The following is an 18,535-nucleotide window of genomic DNA, read 5'->3' on the forward strand; positions in this document are numbered from 1 at the left end:
GGGGTGCAGTATCTTAGATGTGGACTAATGACTGCGAAGTAAAGGGAGATAATCATGCGTCTTCATCTAAAGATGGTGCTCTAGTTTGTACAGCCCATTGGCCATTGCTGCTAGGGCACAATTCTGCCATGACTGCAAAGCTGAGGTGCCAGGCAAATAGTTCCCTAATGCAGCAAGAGCTGCAAGCTGGCTTGCTAAAGGTTCTTTCTCAAAAGATCAAATCTGTAGAGATGCCGAACATCTGAATCTCCCTTCAGGGTTGCTAAAGTCTGGAAATGGACAAAAATCAATCAGCAGAAGAAGAGAGACACAGAATAATTAACGGCAAGAAATTCAAGCTAATGGTTTAGTTTCCAGCAGCTGCGCTAATAGCTGTGCAGTGTTTTGCAGAACAAAGTTCTCCTTTCATCTAATGAACCAGCATATGAAGACACAAGCAAAAGACTGTTGGCTACTAATTAAATCTGCAAGCAAGTGATGGAGTTGTAAGGGAGACAGAGAAGATGTTTTCAAGGCTAGAGATTGCCTACATGAAAGTAGGCGCAGCAAAGAGAGCAGGTGAACTCCGGAGACAGGAGGAAAAACCATGATCAAGTGAAGTAAACCCCAGCATTCACTGAGGCCTGTGCCAGGAGACCTGCCTGAAGCATTTCACAAACAGTAGGAGGGTAGCTATGAGCTGTTTAAAGGAAAGGGGGAAAATCTACATCAGCTGCCCCATGATAACGTGCAGAGTTTTGGACAAGGAAGAACACCTCCATTCCTTTTTGCTGGGAATTAGCACCTCAGACTGAAGTTAATCACTGGCAGGAAACTCGTCAGTTGAGTGAGACAGGAAAGGGAGGAGAAACGAAAGCTGAGTCGGACAAACTGCTGGTGTTCCCACACAGTGGCATTTGGGAGAGCAGCAAACCACTCTAAGATGTCAAATGCTTCTAGTAAGTTCAAATTCTTTAAAGATTAATATGTTTCTAGTAAGTACTAAATAGCTGAAGTAGGTTAATTTTACCATGTTAACAGTCTGGTGCTTTCTTACGATCATGTGCTGACAAAACCTGACTACTGCAAAGTTTCAGGTGCACCAGAAATCTTGGAATAGTGGTAAGTCTGGTTAAGGAGAGTAGCTATGTTTGCTGGTGCCAGGAATAGTAGATGTCTGAATTTCTAGCTTTCGCCTGACAGGTGACTGATAGAGTCTGGGAAGATTTTTGAATTTTGTTTCCACTTTCATTTTGGCCAGACGTGGGAACCTCAGGGCAAATGTGCAGCCTGGTGCTGAATGGGATTGAGTAAGGTGCGTACCCATCTCGCCTGCTCCCTGAACAAAACCAGTCCCAGTCCCAATATGTCCTCCTCTCCCACAGTGTCATACAATAGCGTAGAGGAGGTGGTTCCTTCTGAGGGGAAGACAGTCTGCAATGCCTTTCCACCTACTCATGCACATCTTGATAACGCCCATTTTTCCATTGCAGGAATTCCTCAGTGGGATAACGTGTGGATTTACTGGGGAATGAGGCCGAAGGCAAAAGCTTGCTTTACACGTGAGCCCTAACAAGTGCATTGGTCTGCTATGCCACAGGACACTGCATAACTTTTTTAGACTGGGATTGCATTCATCTACATGACAATATTGTTATTCACTGTTTCCACTGAGAACTGTGTGTGTAACTGCTATAAGTGTGTGACTTTGTTGTGGTAGCTGCTGTGTAGATGCATGGGAAAATATGTCTCCTGCCCCAATCAATGTGTAAGTTAATTTAAGATACAAGCAAACGAAATTAAAGGCTGGAGAGAGGAAAGAGGTTGAGAAAGAAGTCAGGACATCGATATCCTGAAGTTCCACAGATGTCCTGTAAAAAGCATTTGCTCCAAACCATTAGAAAAATAAGAAATTATTGGATTAATCTGGTTAGCCATCCTTGGTTTCTCCCTTTATTGGGAAACTTTTTCCTGTGGGTTCTTTTAAAAAATACGCTTTTGACTGCTTGTGGCCCTATTCACCTTTCTCAGAGAGAATTTCTAGAGCAAAGAAGGGGAGGAAGAGTCTTTTGAAATAGTTGTAGAAGTATGCTACGTCCTCTGCCAGAGCAACTGGCAGAGCAGGCACCTGGAGTGTCACGCAGAGAGCAGCAATGCAGGAAGCAGCAATGTTATCAGAAGACATTTCTTGGTAGGTCCGCAAACTTATGGCTGGTCAGAGGTTAAATAAGGAGAGCACAATGTATGCATGTATGTTCAAGATATGTATGCATGTATATACAAGACGTCTAATATTCATGCCCATTAAATGCATACAGCTCCCATGACTTTCAAGGAGATTAGCTCTCAGTCCCTCATTCTTCCTACATACATGCCAGCTGGATGACATGCATAGGAAGATGTCCTTTGGAAAATGTAACACGGGATGACTGGTATTTGGGAACTTTGGGATTTTATATCTAGAAAAGCCTTGGGCAGATGACAGGTGACACACAGCTATTGTGGATTTACACCTGGTTACTGTAAGCAGAGTCTGATTCCATTTGTCTTCATTCAGAAGCAAAACAGAAGGGGAAGCTATTATTTTTAACTTAAAATGAACTAGAGCTGGGACACTCACCTATTACACAGAATGGTTTCCTTGCAAAGCGCAGTCTTCCTTGCCATCCTCGATAACGACAACAGCATCCAGCAGACCAGATACGAATAATGAATTCCAAACCAAAGACAACAATCATGACAAATTCCTAGCAATGGAAAATAAGAAAAATGTCTGTTACAGATAACCAGCATTGAAGCACCAGGAAACTTCTGACCACAGTGTGTGCCCACCAGTTTACCTTGAGCACCTGAATATCCCAAGCCAAACTTGGGACACTGTTCGCCAGGATGGCTGCACATCTACACACAAAACTCAGTCCCTAGATCTTCCTGGTGAAGGGTCTAACTCTAACCTGAATAACATTAAATATCTGCTAAGAATGGCTACTAACTATAAAACACTGAAGGACTGAATCATACTCAAAAAATACCAAAGCAAAATATTCAGTGACTTTAGATGTTGAGGATCAGACCACAGCTAATATATCTACCAATAATTTTATGTATGTGGATATATAACATACAATCTTCACTAGCTATCTAAGCTGTCTAAGCTAGTGAAGAATGGATGTTATATGTCCACATACATAAAATTTGTTCTTAGATTGAAGTGTCAATATTTTGGTAGATATATTTTCATTGTAGCAATGTACAGGTGAAGTAATTAAGATGATGCAGAAGCATTTAGGAAATCAATTTGTTCCCAGAAGTAGGTGAAGATACGTGCAAGTGTAATTACATGCAATAGGTATGGAATTGTTTGTAAGACAGTAAACAAATGTTCGCACTAGGCATAACTGTCCCTGAAAAACATGTAAATGAAAGCATTTAAAAATCCTGCCTTGTTTGTCTGGCTTGCTTTTCTTTGATATTGGAACTTTCTTGAAGACTGTCCATTTCAACAGCATTAGCCTGTATATATGAAATTTTTATTGGAAAAAATTTTTCAATACAACAGTGAGGTCAGCAGAGTTGCAGCAATAGAGCTTGGAGCATGATTCAGCCCCATACGTTAAGGAAATCTGAATCCTTATAATATACAATGATATAGTACATACACACTGGAATTATAAACTTAATTTACATACTCTTCTGGAATGCCATCATAAAGTTATGGGTTTTGAAATGATAAAACAAAAATTTGTGTGTTAACCAAAAGAAGGAGAAAAATACTTGAAGCTTCTTAAGCAGTTCAGAAAGAAGAGGATGAAAGCTGTATTTTATTTGGCAGCTGAATGTATTTCCACATCCAGGAGAAAGCTTTTCCTTGTCAGCCAACTAATTTGTCATTCCTATAGGATCAGGACAAGTGTGGTACTGGTAAGAAAGCACTGCAAATGAATTAATAGAGGAGTATCGGCAAGGGTAGGTTTGATCCATTATTTACTTTTTCCCAATAAAATGTTTGCATGTTTTTAGACTGTGAAACTCCACAACTCTGCAAGCCAATAAGGCTGTAAATATCACATACATCAACTCAGGCATTAATTTACCCAAACAAATGGCATTATTAATATTGTGTCATGTAATGGTGCTTTACTAGCTTATGCTTACTGGCAGTACATTGAAACACTGTGAATTTCATTTGCTTCTACTGTCATAGAACAATCGGAAAACGTAGTATTCCTTCCTAAAACATGTCAGCTTATATAACTACATCACACTGAAAGAGTTTTCAGAACCTTCTGCAGTGTCTTGATTTCCAGTTTTGTAAATCCCATACTGAATTCCTAAATCAGAAACACAGAATGAGATCCCTCTGTTAAAACACAGCTAAAGAAAATGTGACTTCTTTTGTTAGAAAAGAACACATGGAAAAATGAGTGTTATTGTTTAAGATTTTCTTTTTATTCGTTCTACTACAAGAAACTTCAGCTTAATTCCACGAACTGAGTTATTGCACAACTTTAGAAAGGATTAAGTACAAAATTGAAAAAGCTCTCCATATAGTAACAATAATTCTTCATAGTTGGCTACCATGTGGTACATTTCCTTGTAGGAAATTCTGAGTAGGCCAAGAATAAAATGAACAAGAAGCCAACTGGAAAAAAGTAAGAATATATATTTTAGTTATTTAACTATGACTTTTATAATGGTAGTTAAATCATGAATTGTCAAATTTGGTTTACACAATGTTAGATAATGTCTCTGAGTTTATGGGGGTTGATGGCAGGCGTCCAGGCCGTTTGACACCTGGGCCATTTGACACCTGAGTCTCCTGATGAAGTTTCTTCTTTGGGGCAAGGGTAAGAGATACTGAAGGCGAGGAGGCCAGCAAAGCGTGCAACATTCTTTGATTCCAGTAAAATCTTTCCCTTGTTCAAAACTAATCACATTTCGTTTGACTAAAATTTCTCGTTTCCCTGGAAAACATGTTGTGTGCACAGGTGCACAAGAAGCACCCCCTGCTTTGTAAGTATGCTGAAATTGTGACAGCCACCTTACAGGAGCTGATCCACACCGGCAGGAGCATGTCCTCTATCACATTCTAGACCCCAGCAGGGCCTCCGATGGAGAACTGGCAAGAACAGAAAGTACTTAATGATTCTGGAAGGACTAGTCTACAGCTTCATTTCAGTTAAATTAGCATCACAAAACCTCTTGTAGAAGTTGAAAGGAGGTAATTTTTTTGGTAGTTTAATATTCTGGTTCCTATTAGTGCTATGCAGTTTTGTATTCATTATCTGCACTACTGTTAGCAATTACTATTTTCTATGCTTGCTCAGTTACACAAAGATGAAAAAAGTCCTTCTGTGCTGAAAGCACGTGTTGGAGAGTCTCTTGTACTCCATGGTGCACTCGTGTCAGCAGCAGAAATCCCATTTGTCTCACACGCGCACACAAATACATATATGTACACTATAAAGAGAAGCTTCATGGAGATACATCTATTCTGAGAGAGTAGAAGAGCAAAAAGATGCTTTCTCAATTTTTTTTTTTGGAGGGTGGGGTAAGAGTACAAGATTTTTCTTGGAGAAACAATGAGAGACATCTTTGTTCATTCCTTGAGAAAAATAGTCACCGTTTCAAGCAATGCTATGAATTTATGCAGAGTGATAGTATCTCAAAATTAACTGGAATTTCTGTATTTAAGCAAATTTTAACAACATCTGCTGTAATTGTAGTAAGTGAGATCAGATATCGTAAATTATATATAGCTCTTAGCAATGGAATGCTAAAAGAACTGCTGATTTTAAAAATACTGTATATGGTTTTCTTCCACAGGTACTAAATTTCTGGAGGTTTTAAAGTACAGTATAAGCTTTAATAGCAGAAAAGACATTGACTAAAGTGGAGATGAGGTTTCACATTTATTTTTGCACTTTCTGAAATAGTGAGGTTTCAAAATGATCCTTATATCCTGGTCACTTCTACTTCCTCAAAGAACAATTGATTTTGAAGGGAGTACATATCATCATGAATAAAGTCTAAAGGAAAAGGATTTTCCTAGAAAATGTGAATGCACTGAAACAGAAACTCTTCATAGCAGTATACGTGACAGTTCTGTTGTATTTTGGATTGGTCCAGGTTGAAACTGGAGAGAAGCAAAAAACCCCACACCACTTTGAAAAAAATAATGTTTTAATAATCAGTGCACTCAGTCACAATGTAAAGTCAAATCTCCGTCAAGGTTAATGCAGGCCAGGGAATGACAATATTTTTTCCTATGGCAGTTGCACAGTCACGAGGTTTTTGGTTTTCCATGGGCAAATATTGGAAGTATGCATCCTAAACAATTCATTTCAGTTGGAATCGCCCTGCTGGAAAGCTACGATCTGATTGCCATCATGGAAACTTGGTGGGATGAATCCCACGACTGGAATGTAGCTCTTGATGGCTACAGGCTGTTCAGAAGGGACAGGCGAGGAAGGAGGGGCGGGGGTGTTGCCCTTTACATCAAGAAAACACTACAGAGTGAAGAGCTGTCCCTGAAGAATAGCCACAAGCAGGTCGAAAGCTTATGGGTAAGAATCGGAGAGAGAGGCAACAAAGGGAACCTAGTGGTTGGTGTCTACTACAGGCCGCCAGATCAAGAGGAGCTGATAGACGAAGCGTTCTTCCTCCAACTCCAGGAGGCTTTGCGCTCGCAGGCTCTCGTCCTGCTGGGGGACTTCAACCACCCCGACATCTGCTGGAAAAGCAACACGGCAAGCTGTAGGCAATCCAGCAGGTTCCTAGAATGCATTGAGGACAACTTCTTAAGCCAGGTAATAAGCACCCCTACCCGAGGGGATGCGATACTAGACCTGGTGGTCACCAGTGTGAGTGAGCTCGTTGGAGATGTCAAGATCGGAGGTAGCCTGGGCTGCAGTGACCACGCGCTGGTGGAACTAACGCTACGGAGGGAAATGGGAATAACGAAGAGCATAGTCAGGACCCTAAATTTTAGGAGGGCAAATTTCCAGCTCTTCAAGGAGATAGTCAGAAGGACTCCCTGGGAAACGGTCCTCAGGAACAGGGGAACAGAACAGAGCTGGCAGGTCTTTAAGGATGTATTCAAGAGAGCACAAGAGCTCTCGATCCCCAAGTGTAAGAAGTCGGGCAGAGAAGGGAAGAGGACGGCATGGCTGAGGCAAGAGATGCTGGTCAAACTAAGGAAGAAGAGGGAACTGCACAGGCAGTGGAAGCAGGGACTGGCTTCCTGGGAAGAGTATAGGGAAGCTGCCCGGTTGTGTAGGGATGGGGTCAGGAAGGCCATGCTGGAGCTGAACTTGGCAAGGGATGTGAAAAATAACAAGAAGGGCTTCTACAGGTATGTCAGCCAGAAAAAGATGGTCAAAGAAAACGTACCCCCGCTCATGAGCGAGACCGGCAAACTGGTAACAGCAGATGAGGAGAAACCTGAGGTACTCAACAACTTTTTTGCCTCAGTCTTCACTGGCAACCTCTCTCCTAACCCCTCCCGAGTTGATGGATGGCATGAAGGAGACCAGGAGGGTAAAACCCCTCCAGCTGTTAAGTGAAGACCAGGTTCGGGACCTCCTGAGGAACCTAAATGTACAGAAGTCCATGGGACCTGATGAGATGCATCCCAGAGTCCTGAGGGAACTGGCTGACGTAGTTGCCAAGCCACTCTCCATGATATTTGAAAAGTCATGGCAGTCAGGGGAAGTTCCCGGTGACTGGAAAAAGGGAAACTTTGTGCCCCTTTTCAAAAAGGGTAGAAAGGAAGACCCTGGGAAATACCGACCTGTCAGCCTCACCTCTGGGAAGATCATGGAACAGGTTCTCCTAGAAGATATGCTAAGGCACATGGAGGCCAGGGAGGTGATTCGAGACAGCCAGCATGGCTTCACCAAGGGCAAGTCCTGCCTCACCAACCTAGTGGCTTTCTATGATGGTGTAACAACAAGAGTGGACAAGGGAAAACCAATGGACGTCATCTATCTGGATTTTTGTAAAGTCTTTGACACGGTCCCCCACAACATCCTTCTCTCTAAATTGGAGAGCAATGGATTTGATGGGTGGACCGTCCGGTGGATAAGGAATTGGTTGGATGGTCGCAGGCAAAGGGTAGTGGTCAACGGCTCAATGTCTGCATGGAGACCAGTGACGAGTGGAGTCCCTCAGGGGTCCGTACTGGGACCAGTGCTGTTCAATATATTTATCAATGACATGGACAGCGACATCGAGTGTACCCTCAGCAAGTTTTCAGATGACACCAAGCTGAGTGGTACGGTTGAGACACCAGAAGGACGGGATGCCATCCAGAGGGACCTGGACAAGCTGGAGAGGTGGGCCTGTGTGAACCTCATGAGGTTCAACAAGGCCAAGTGCAAGGTCCTACACCTGGGTCGGGGTAATCCCCGCTATCAATACAGGCTGGGGGATGAAAGGATCGAGAGCAGCCCTGCTGAGAGGGACTTGGGGGTACTGATAGATTAAAGGCTGGACATGAGCCGGCAATGTGCGCTGGCAGCCCAGAAGGCCAACCATGTCCTGGGCTGCATCGAGAGAAGTGTGGCCAGCAGGTCGAGAGAGGTGATTCTGCCCCTCTACTCTGCTCTGGTGAGACGTCACCTGGAGTACTGCGTTCAGCTCTGGAGCCCTCAGCACAAGAAGGACATGGAACTGTTGGAGCGGGTCCAAAGGAGGGCTACAAAAATGATCCGAGGGCTGGAGCACCTCTCCTATGAGGACAGGCTGAGAGAGTTGGGCTTGTTCAGCCTGGAGAAGAGAAGGCTGTGGGGAGACCTGATTGCAGCCTTTCAGTACTTAAAGGGAGCCTATAGGAAAGATGGGGACAATCTTTTTAGTAGAGACAACAGTGACAGGACAAGGGGTAATGGTTTTCAACTAAAACAGGGTAGGTTTAGGCTGGATATAAGGAAGAAGTTCTTTACAATGAGGGTGGTGAAACACTGGAACGGGTTGCCCAGAGAGGTAGTGGAGGCCCCATCCCTGGAAACATTCAAGACTAGGTTGGACAGGGCTCTGAGCAACCTGATCTAGTTAATGGTATCCCTGCTCGCTGCAGGGGGGTTGGACTAGATGACCTCTAGGGGTCCCTTCCAACCCAAAACTTTCTATGATTCTATGATTCTATGAATGGCTTGTTACAAAATTAAGCATAAATCTAGGCTTTTAAATAACTTAGTTTTAGTTCCTGAGCAATTGAAACAGAAAATCAGAACATAATTGGAAAGGCATGTGACAGAATAAACCATTAGACCTCATATGATTTGTAGGATTGCCGTAGAAATGCTGCATTCCAAGTATCTCTCTTCTACGTATAATATGATGGAACCTCATTAATATTGGATTACTTGTGCCATATGAATAACAACATTTACATCAGAATAGGAAAATCCTGCACTGTTGATAAGTCTGACCTCGACCTCCTCGAAAATTCAGAAATGCTGAATCTGAACTGATGAACAAGTTTAGATGTACTGGCAACGTAATCATTCCCTTCTGAGGTAGAACAGGGATGCCCTGGCCTTTCACATTTCTTCCTTTCCCCCTACCTTGTCACCTTCTTCCAATCACAGCTGCATCTGGCCCTGCACCACAGTTACCACAATCTGTAGCTTTTTTTTTGCTTTTTAAGCTCACACCTCGCCTCCCACAGTAACTGTTATGGCAGACACCTTGGTGGTTCGGACACTGGAAAGTCTTCTCAAAGCACAGTTCATCCAGACTGATGAGTTTTTCATTCTGAAATGTTTCTGCATATGCAGTTCCAGTTGCCACGGGAAATATGCATATGCAAGAGAAGCCAGGCTGAAACACAGAGGCTTAAAAGATTTGGTTGCTTTTGGCATAAGCAACACAGGTGCCAGTGTGCTCCTGAATTTTTTTGCATCTGCAAGTGCCTTGGTTTCTCTGCCTCTGGAACAATGCGAGTCACACAAATGGCAGGAAAAGAAAATAAGAGGACATCCAGAGCAAAGTTTCTATTAACAAACGGCCCTGCAGGACTCTAATGAACAGGGCTGATAATTAATTAAATCAAGTATACTTTGTACAATCCAGCTGTGATGAGCACTTCTTTCTTTTTTTTCCTGTCTAAGTATGATGCAAATGATGATATGCTGAAATTATCTAAATTAATATGCCTCTCAGGTAGTTTTTAATGGTAAGGAATTCCCTAAGCATAACATTAGAAGAGCAGAAAAATGGTTTTGTCATAGCTTTCTTGTTCGTTAACATAACTGCTTATTAAAACTTAAAATAATTTGCTGTTGCTGCAAGCAGGTGCCTTGGTTGTAGACCATCATTTCTGGGAATTAGAGCCATTTTTGAGATAAGAAAATGACTAAAGTTGAGCACTCTGTGCTGTTCTTCTAGGATGCTTCTGGTTATTTTGCAATGCGTAAATGAACTTAGGCTTGGATATAAGGAATCCACCCACAAGACAATGGCTCTGCTGTTATTTCAATTCTATTTCTTGTACGGAAATTGTGTTGCTAATTATCCTAAAGGCTATTGAAGTAGGACAACTGAGCTGCAGAGTGATGTAAGGAGCTGCGTGCCTTGAGCTCATAGGAGAGCTGGCTCTACAATGACATTGTCAGAAACTCAGGAGATGGACTAGAACAAATCAAATTAATCCCCCAAAATGAGCTTTAAATAGTTGTGATGCAGAAGCTCTGTTATACTGGTCAGTTTCCAGATTAAAATCAGCAGATATGAATATGTGCATATATTATTGTTCAAAATAGTAGAATATTTTGAACTCATATTTGTGTTACTCCGGATTCAGCGTTAGAATGGGAGATCTTTGATCTAAACAGCTAACAAGTATATCTACACATGCATACATACACTTAAGGAATTTATGTTTGAATTCTTTCCAACTGCAGTTTAACAGTGGGAAAGGCAGACATAAATCTGAAAACACAACCCAGAATAGACCCTATTAGTGGCACATAAATCACAACCAGAGACTTCAGCTCCCAGTGCAACACACAATAGCATGAAATGAAATTTATGTACCTTTTTATCATTAATCAGTTTTATAATGAATGAGATACTTTTACTACACTTGTTTTTCAAGATTATGACTGAGATTTCCCATGTTAATTCTATGTTAAAGAGGATTGCTGAGATATCAGTTCTGTGCCTTTTAATCTAACTCACAGCTATAAGTCTATTGATATAATATTAAAATCCCAGTGATACACTTAGCTTTAATTAGCCACATGCTATATAGGACTTTTGCTATCCAAATCCCTTCTAGCTTTTTGTGTTTATTACTTGAAATGGCACCTATCAGTCATGCTTCTTTATTGACTTACAACAGAAATAAGTCCAGAAATTTTCTGTCAAGTAAAGCCAGTTTTGAATCAGATAGTAAAAGCAGGCACCTGAATTAGATAGCTGCCATTTAATTATGGTTTTCATCATCTCTTATAAAGTAAATACAAGTATTTATCATATCAGACCCAATACATGATTCCTAGCACTGAAGCTGGTCTAACATTTCTCAGCTTCCACGAAGGAAGGACAGACACACTTCTGCCGCCCCAGACCAGCAGATACAGCTCACAGCATCGCCACGGACCGGCTGCTGAGGGTCTGCTGGTGCCACAGAAACGAATGGCACATAGGCCCTGGGTGGCTGTGCTCCCGACTGCTGCCCATCACGGTTACTGCCCTTACTATGTCAGTGCACATGTGGGCAAACCCATCCCACAGCTGCTTTTGGCTTTTGGATTTTGGTGGATGAGGTTCTTCTAGGAAGACCCTGCTAATCACTGAAAACCCTTTTTCAAAATGGGAAAATGACAAGGGGAAATGTTGATTTCTCCACCCATCATGTCTATCCTGCTCTTCCCCAGATAGAACATCACCCTTAAATATGGGTCTTTCTAGTCCCCCCCATTTCCACTCACTGCTTTGTGCCAGATCATTTGTGTACGTGTCAGGTACAACGACACTTCTGAGAGAATTCCTGAAAGAAGACGATAGCCATAAAACTTGCACTATAGAATAATTTTCCACTTTCCAAATACTTTTGTATCCTGTTTTGTAATGAGATATCAGCAGTAAATGGTCTCATTCCGGTTTTAAAATTATCCACATATTAAAAACAAAGAAGCTCTGTACAGCTGTACACAGGCCTTTGCATTTCCTTTGTGATTTCTTCATGCATTTTTTTCTGCTGTAGTCACGTTTCTGATGTCACATGTTACAGGCAGACGTTCAAGCACATGTCTCTGTAGCAACACAGCTCCCAAATCTTCCTCTTGAAATGTCTGTGAAGAAGTTGATATCTTTTGCTGTGTCCAAAAGAAATGCGGAATGGGTTCCAGAGCCAGTACAGACTCTGAATCTTTTTATCCTCTGGCATCCATGTTAATCTGGTGTCAATGCAAGGGGTTTAGGCTAATTGTTACAGCTGAACACATGTATGTGAATTAACTACTAACATTTGACATGCTGCATAACAGAGCGGGATGGCATAGTTAATATTATACTTTTTGGTCTTGGCATGTTTGGAGTTGTTAAATCCTAGAGACTCTGAAAATGATATTTTCTGTGTTCTTTTTTTAAGTGACTTCTTCTTGCAGTTTCCCAGTTTGCAAAGCTCATTAACAGAGCTTCCCTAGGAGTACATCAACGCATGTTTTGACCACTGGAAGACCTATGAGCATCTGGGATGATAGTCACTGAAATGTTTCCAGTATCAAATGTGTTCAGAAAGCAATTTTAAGAAAGTGTTTTCTGACAATTGGTGAATTTTGGCAAACTGGACTTGGAAGACACTTTACCCAATCTGTCAAAATCCTGCTTCTGCAGGATTCCTTCAGTTCCTTGAAGATATTCACTTCTGTCATCTCACGAGACATTTCTGTGATTTGAACAAGTCTTTGATTGCAAGACTTTTATTAAGTTTCTTAGGTTCAGTGAAAAAGCTGACTTGGTCCCCTCTTTTCAGTCAGATCACTAGGCTTTGAAGCCAGTATACCAAGTCTCATGTTTTACAAATCATGCCATTGCTGAGTGTTTTGCAGCTTTTCCTACTATCTTTTTTCCAAGGTTTATGGAATTTTGGTCTCCTGGAAAAAGAAAAGAACAAACCCCTTCCACATCCTCTCAAAAACATACATATATCTTTGCGAGACATTCATTTCCTGTGATCATATCTTCATATAGTGCTATTAGCCAATTCCTGTCTGGTTCAGATTTGCTACCAAAGTTATTATCCTGTCCATGACATACACCCTTTCCTTAGGTACTCCATGGAACACTACAAGTTTAAAATGGCCAATACTTATTTCGCTAATTCATCTTTATAGCTCACCCACAGTTCACAGTCCTCAGGGCTGGATTTAGTTCCAGTGTGTGTCTGTGTATTTACCATCAGCTAAACTTTAAACTCTCTTTGGGTTTTTGTATTATAGGTATGTCTGCTCTGGATCCTCACAGATATTTTTCATATTTGCCTATATTTTGATAACTATTTGCTTGACTTTGCAGTTTATAAACTGAATCTTGTGAACAGATTTCTTCTCTCACTTGAGGAAAGTTCACATTTTGACTGTAGCAAGCTATGTCTTTGCATGCTTTGTCACATCTGTGCAAAGGGACTAGGTGGATTATGGTCTCTGTATGTTACTCAGATTGTGGGTGTTCCCTAGGTTTCCAAACAGCTTTCATATTACTGATGTTCTGCCTTTTTCAGCATTCTTTTCCTTTTTACATTTAGCGTTTTGTAGACTTTTTCCTTACATATTATTTATAACTATGTACTTTGGTTTTCCTCTGGAGACATATTCTGCTTTTCCATTTGGCAAATCAATATTTCCCTAACAAGGGTCAGGTCTGAATTTCTGATAGAGAGTTTGATATCTATCCATTTTCGCTGTTGCAATCTAAACTGTTGCATGTTTTAAGGAGGTAGCTCTTGCTCTCCTTATAATAAGTTTGGATCCTTATCAATCTCTGGCATGAAGCCAATAAAATTAAATACTGCAGAGTCTAGCATTAGCTGCTACAAATCTACTTCTATGGAAAATGTTACACTTATGACCTGGAAGTGGTTTTCCATGTTGCATTGTTATCACTTAAACTGGTAAAACAAGAAAAAAGACATGTCATGGAAGAGCAGTTGTTGTGTAAGGAGTGTTGCTCGTTTGTCTTTAAAGGAGGTCAAGGACAGCTGGTTGAGTCATTTAGCACAATGTGTTGATTAGCCTAAAAGGCAATGTGCTTTTCCCTTCGCAAAGAATTATATTCCTATTAATCTGAATCTTGACACCCCATCACTAACATCTAATCCTCCCCATTTTCCACTTCTAATCTCAAAATCCCCCTAGAGATTGTGTTCCCCTAGAGAAAGTGGCGCCTTGAATGGCTGACTAAAAGGCTCTTTTCCAGCTAACATGGATATTTCTTTTCCTCTTAAGAATATGTTCTCCACCACTGAATGCTAGTGTTCCCTGTGTTGGGAAACAAAGGGAATGAGGAAATGATTGATCACAGTACTAGCATCTTCTGTCCTGACTTTCTGCATATAGCCATATAATGTCATGGACAAGATAAGTTAATTGACAGCTCTTCTATAGAAACAGAGAAGAAGAATATAAAAGAGTATAATGTACCTATTTAGAAAATCAACACTGGCTTTCTTACTACAGGTTAGTCATTTTAACGTTAAAATTGTACCAGGTCATGAGTTCTGTTACATTTAACACTGTTTCTGGGTTTGCTGTTTCCATCCCGCATTGCACAGAACCACCCATTTCTCTGTATGTGCCCTGTTCCTTCAGAGGGAGTGGAAAATAACTTCATGGATGGTATTTCAGCCAGCAGCCATTGAGTTGTGGCAACTCTAGTGATCTTAACATTGCACAGTAAATGGAGATTTCTTGCTGGAGTGTAATTGGTTGGTCGTTCTGCCTGCCTGGGAAATGGTCTGGCAGTGACTCTGAAACTCTCTCTTAATTTCTAGTACATTTGCTGTTGAATGCAGTAGCACTTCAGGTAACTGTTCATAGTTATCCTACATTTTTTAAGTGATTCAGTTATGAGGTTTTTCTTTGCCCTGACTGCAGATCATGTGTATTAATGCTGTTTTAGTCATCTGTAGTCATCAAACCCATTTAAGCTTTCCCAGTAGAACTATAATATTACATTTTTTAATTACAAGAGAAAAAGTATTCCATTCAATGTGTGATTTTTCATTCTTCTCTTTACAAAGGTTATTTCTGCTTAATACAGAAGAATAAAAGAAAAGAAAGCACAAAACATTACTAACAATGTAATCAAGCCCAGAACCTGATCAATAACAGGCTTATGCCAGTATTGAGATGTCTTTATTCTCTGATGTGTTTGAAGTGTATTTTATCATCCTCAGCCCTGTTGACAATAGATTTTTCATACATACCTTTACAGTTTTATGTGTGGTGCCATGTTCCTTTGTTACAAAATAATTTTTAATGTTACTTTCAGCTCTCTCCATAGCTACAGTGTGTGCTTTTTTGTTTTAGAGCTTGGTTGGTTGGGAGCGCCAGCGCCACCTTCTGACAGAAGGATTACAGCTTTGGGAACATCTACTGATACATTTTAAAATAACTTCACCTTTTCATTTACGTTTTTTCCTTGACAGACTTCCTTCTAATCAATCACTGTTAGTTTCAGAAAAGTGCAGCCAGCACTTACATTTCCAGTGGGAAGTCTGCTTTATTTGCACACAAAGATTCTCAAGCAGCTGTGATGAGATCTGGCCCAAAATTAGAAAAAAACCAGTCAGCTATTCTTTGATGAAATCAGTATACATAATAGGAGAGAACTAATTTAATCAGAAAAGACGTGCAATTATTTATTTTGCAGAGGGATCTGGACAGAGTGGATCAATGGGCCAAGACCAACTGTATGAGGTTCAACATGGCCAAGTGCTGGGTCTTGCACTTTGGTCACAACAACCCCACGCAATGCTACAGGCTTGGGGAGGAGTGGCTGGAAAGCTGCCCGGCAGAGAAGGACCTTGGGGTGTTGGTCGACAGCCGGCTGACCATGAGCCAGCAGTGTGTCCAGGTGGTCAACAAGGCCAGAGGCATCCCGGCTTGTATCAGGAATAGTGTGGCCAGCTGGAGTAGGGAGGTGATCGTGCCCCTGTACTCGGCACTGGTGAGGCCACACCTCGAGTACTGTGTTCGGTTTTGGGCCCCTCACTAGAAGAAGGACATTGAGTTGCTGGAGGGTGTCCAGAGAAGGGCAGTGAGGCTGGTGAGGGGTCTGGAGAACAAGTCTGATGAGGAGTGGCTGAGGGAGCTGGGGCTGTTTAGTATGGAGAAGAGGAGGCTGAGGGGGGACCTTATTGCTCTCTACAACTACCTGAAAGGAGGTTGTAGTGAGGCATGTGTTGGTCTCTTCTCTCAACTAACTAGCGATAGAACAAGAGGCAATGGCCTCAAGTTGCATCAGGGGAGGTTTAGATTTGATATTAGGAACAATTTCTTTACTGAAAGAGTGGTCAGACATTGGAACAGGCTGCCCAGGGAGGTGGTTGACTCCCCATCCCTGGAGGTGTTTAAAAAATGTATAGATATGGCACTTTGGGATATGATTTAGTAGGAATGGTGGTGTTGGGTGGATGGTTGGACTCGATGATCTTGGAGGTCTTTTCCAACCTATGATTCTATGATCTTGATAAGGTAAGAATATCTTCTTTCAAAGCTAAGAGGTATCTTATTATGACATGGTTGAATTGTTTTATGCTCTTATTATCAACTTATTATAATAATGTGAATCCAGAGAAGACTGAAAACATGAAGGCTTTGTCCTTATCAACTTTATTTTTCCCTCCCTTATTCTGTCTTTGATAACATCAGTGTTGTATGTCTAACAGACGTAATTTTTGAGAGATTTCTATGCAGAAGTGTTGAAATTTCAAAGCCAAGCTTTGATCTGGGCTGAAAGAAAACATTAAGAATGAGTATTTCCTGAGAAATATTGATCTGAGTTTTGCTAAGCTTTAGCAAACTTGAAAATTGTTGAATTTTTAGCTCAGGGATCAGTTCATCTGTTTCTCTTGGGAGAAGACTCAACAAAAATTGCAGTAACGTGGTCTATACCCTGCCTTCTTTGTCAGAAATGTATCTAGAACTGAAATCTCTCGAGATCATTCAGTTTTTCCTTTTATGCATTGTTAGCTGGTCCTACAGAGCCATCCATCCAGTCCTCTTCTCAGGTCTGTTTGTCTTTCTCCAAGTGTTGCAAGAGGAATCAAGTTCTGGGACAATAAACATACCCTGAAAAATGCTGCTTTTTTGAATTGAGCACTATCCATCCCTCTTGCTTAAATCCACTCTGTGGATCCACAACTTCAAAACTTTGTAGCAGATTTGTATGATTACATAGTTGTGGATTGATTCACTCTCCTAGAGCAGAGGAAAATTGAATATATGCTTGCCTGCTGCGGGACATCTATACCCTATGTTTTTTAATCAGTGTTCATCCTCTTTCTACATTTATTTTATGGGAAAATGTTAGAGAAGGATGGAATGTTAGGAAGATGTTAATTGCTAGAAGCACTTACTAGACTCTCCTTTTGGATTTGTAGAAGTGACCACAGTACATGTAGAAGCCTCATCTACTGCACGATGTCTGCTTTTATGTCTTTGGGAGTTATTTCTGCTTGAAGGATATGTTCCTAGAGTACATTTTCAGAGGCCCTTATCCTTCAGAATTGGGTACAAGCTTTCTACTCCAGACTTTTTCAGAGAAAAACACAAAACAGATTTGACAAAAACAGTCCTGCAGAAATTCAAATGAATTTTGAAATCTCTCCATTTTGACTGAAAATGAAAATTATGAAAAAAATTGAATGCTTTGTCAATTTAAATAAAAATGATATTTTTTTTCCTACAGTCTCAATTTTACTTTTAAGCCAAAAGTTCTGAAATGGTCAAATACGCAAATAATATTTTATGCCAGGTCAAATGAAACATTTAATCTGATCCAAGACTTATTTTGGACTTTCTAATTTGCCAAATCTTTGTGGGTCAACTAAAAATATTTCATTTATTTTCTTGAATCGACAGCAAACACAGAGAAGCGAACCAGTTATTCACATAGCTTTAGTTGAAAAGGATCTTAAAATATAGAGAATTTGGTCATGAGAGTGAATGACCTCCAGTTCTAGATATATTCCCTCTTGGCTATCTACCCCAAAAGATTTGATTTTGCCTTCCCAGCCTGAAGTTTTACTTTCCTTGTGTTTATTATTTGATAAAGTGCCAGCAAATGTACTTGTAGGAGAACAGCAATACACCAAAGATTATTTTCTTGCTGTGTTAGTTGGATTCTTAAGCTGCTTGTGGCTTTTTTGATGTTGAAGCAGATTTTATTCTACTGTCTGTCTGGGCTATACCACTGCTACAACTCCAATGCCAGAAGTGGTGTGCACAGATGAGGCTAGAGCATAATTACAATTGTAGGTACAAAGAGTTTTATCTGATGCTCTCCCCCTGGTTAGGCTCATTACTTCTGGACAAAAATCAAA

General features: G+C 40.9%; 1 protein-coding gene across 1 annotated transcript in view; it reads right to left on the reverse strand.

The window, feature by feature from the left end:
• KCNQ5 (potassium voltage-gated channel subfamily Q member 5) overlaps positions 1-18,535 on the reverse strand; it is a 301,315-nt gene that overhangs the window by 71,447 nt on the left and 211,333 nt on the right. Inside the window, exon 3 of the mRNA XM_075414513.1 lies at positions 2,600-2,726. Within this exon, the coding sequence (XP_075270628.1) occupies positions 2,600-2,726 (127 nt within the window). The remainder of the gene's footprint in view (positions 1-2,599; positions 2,727-18,535) is intronic.

Source organism: Opisthocomus hoazin, chromosome 2, assembly GCF_030867145.1.
Source record: "Opisthocomus hoazin isolate bOpiHoa1 chromosome 2, bOpiHoa1.hap1, whole genome shotgun sequence".
In the NCBI taxonomy this organism is placed as follows: Eukaryota; Metazoa; Chordata; class Aves; order Opisthocomiformes; family Opisthocomidae; genus Opisthocomus; species Opisthocomus hoazin.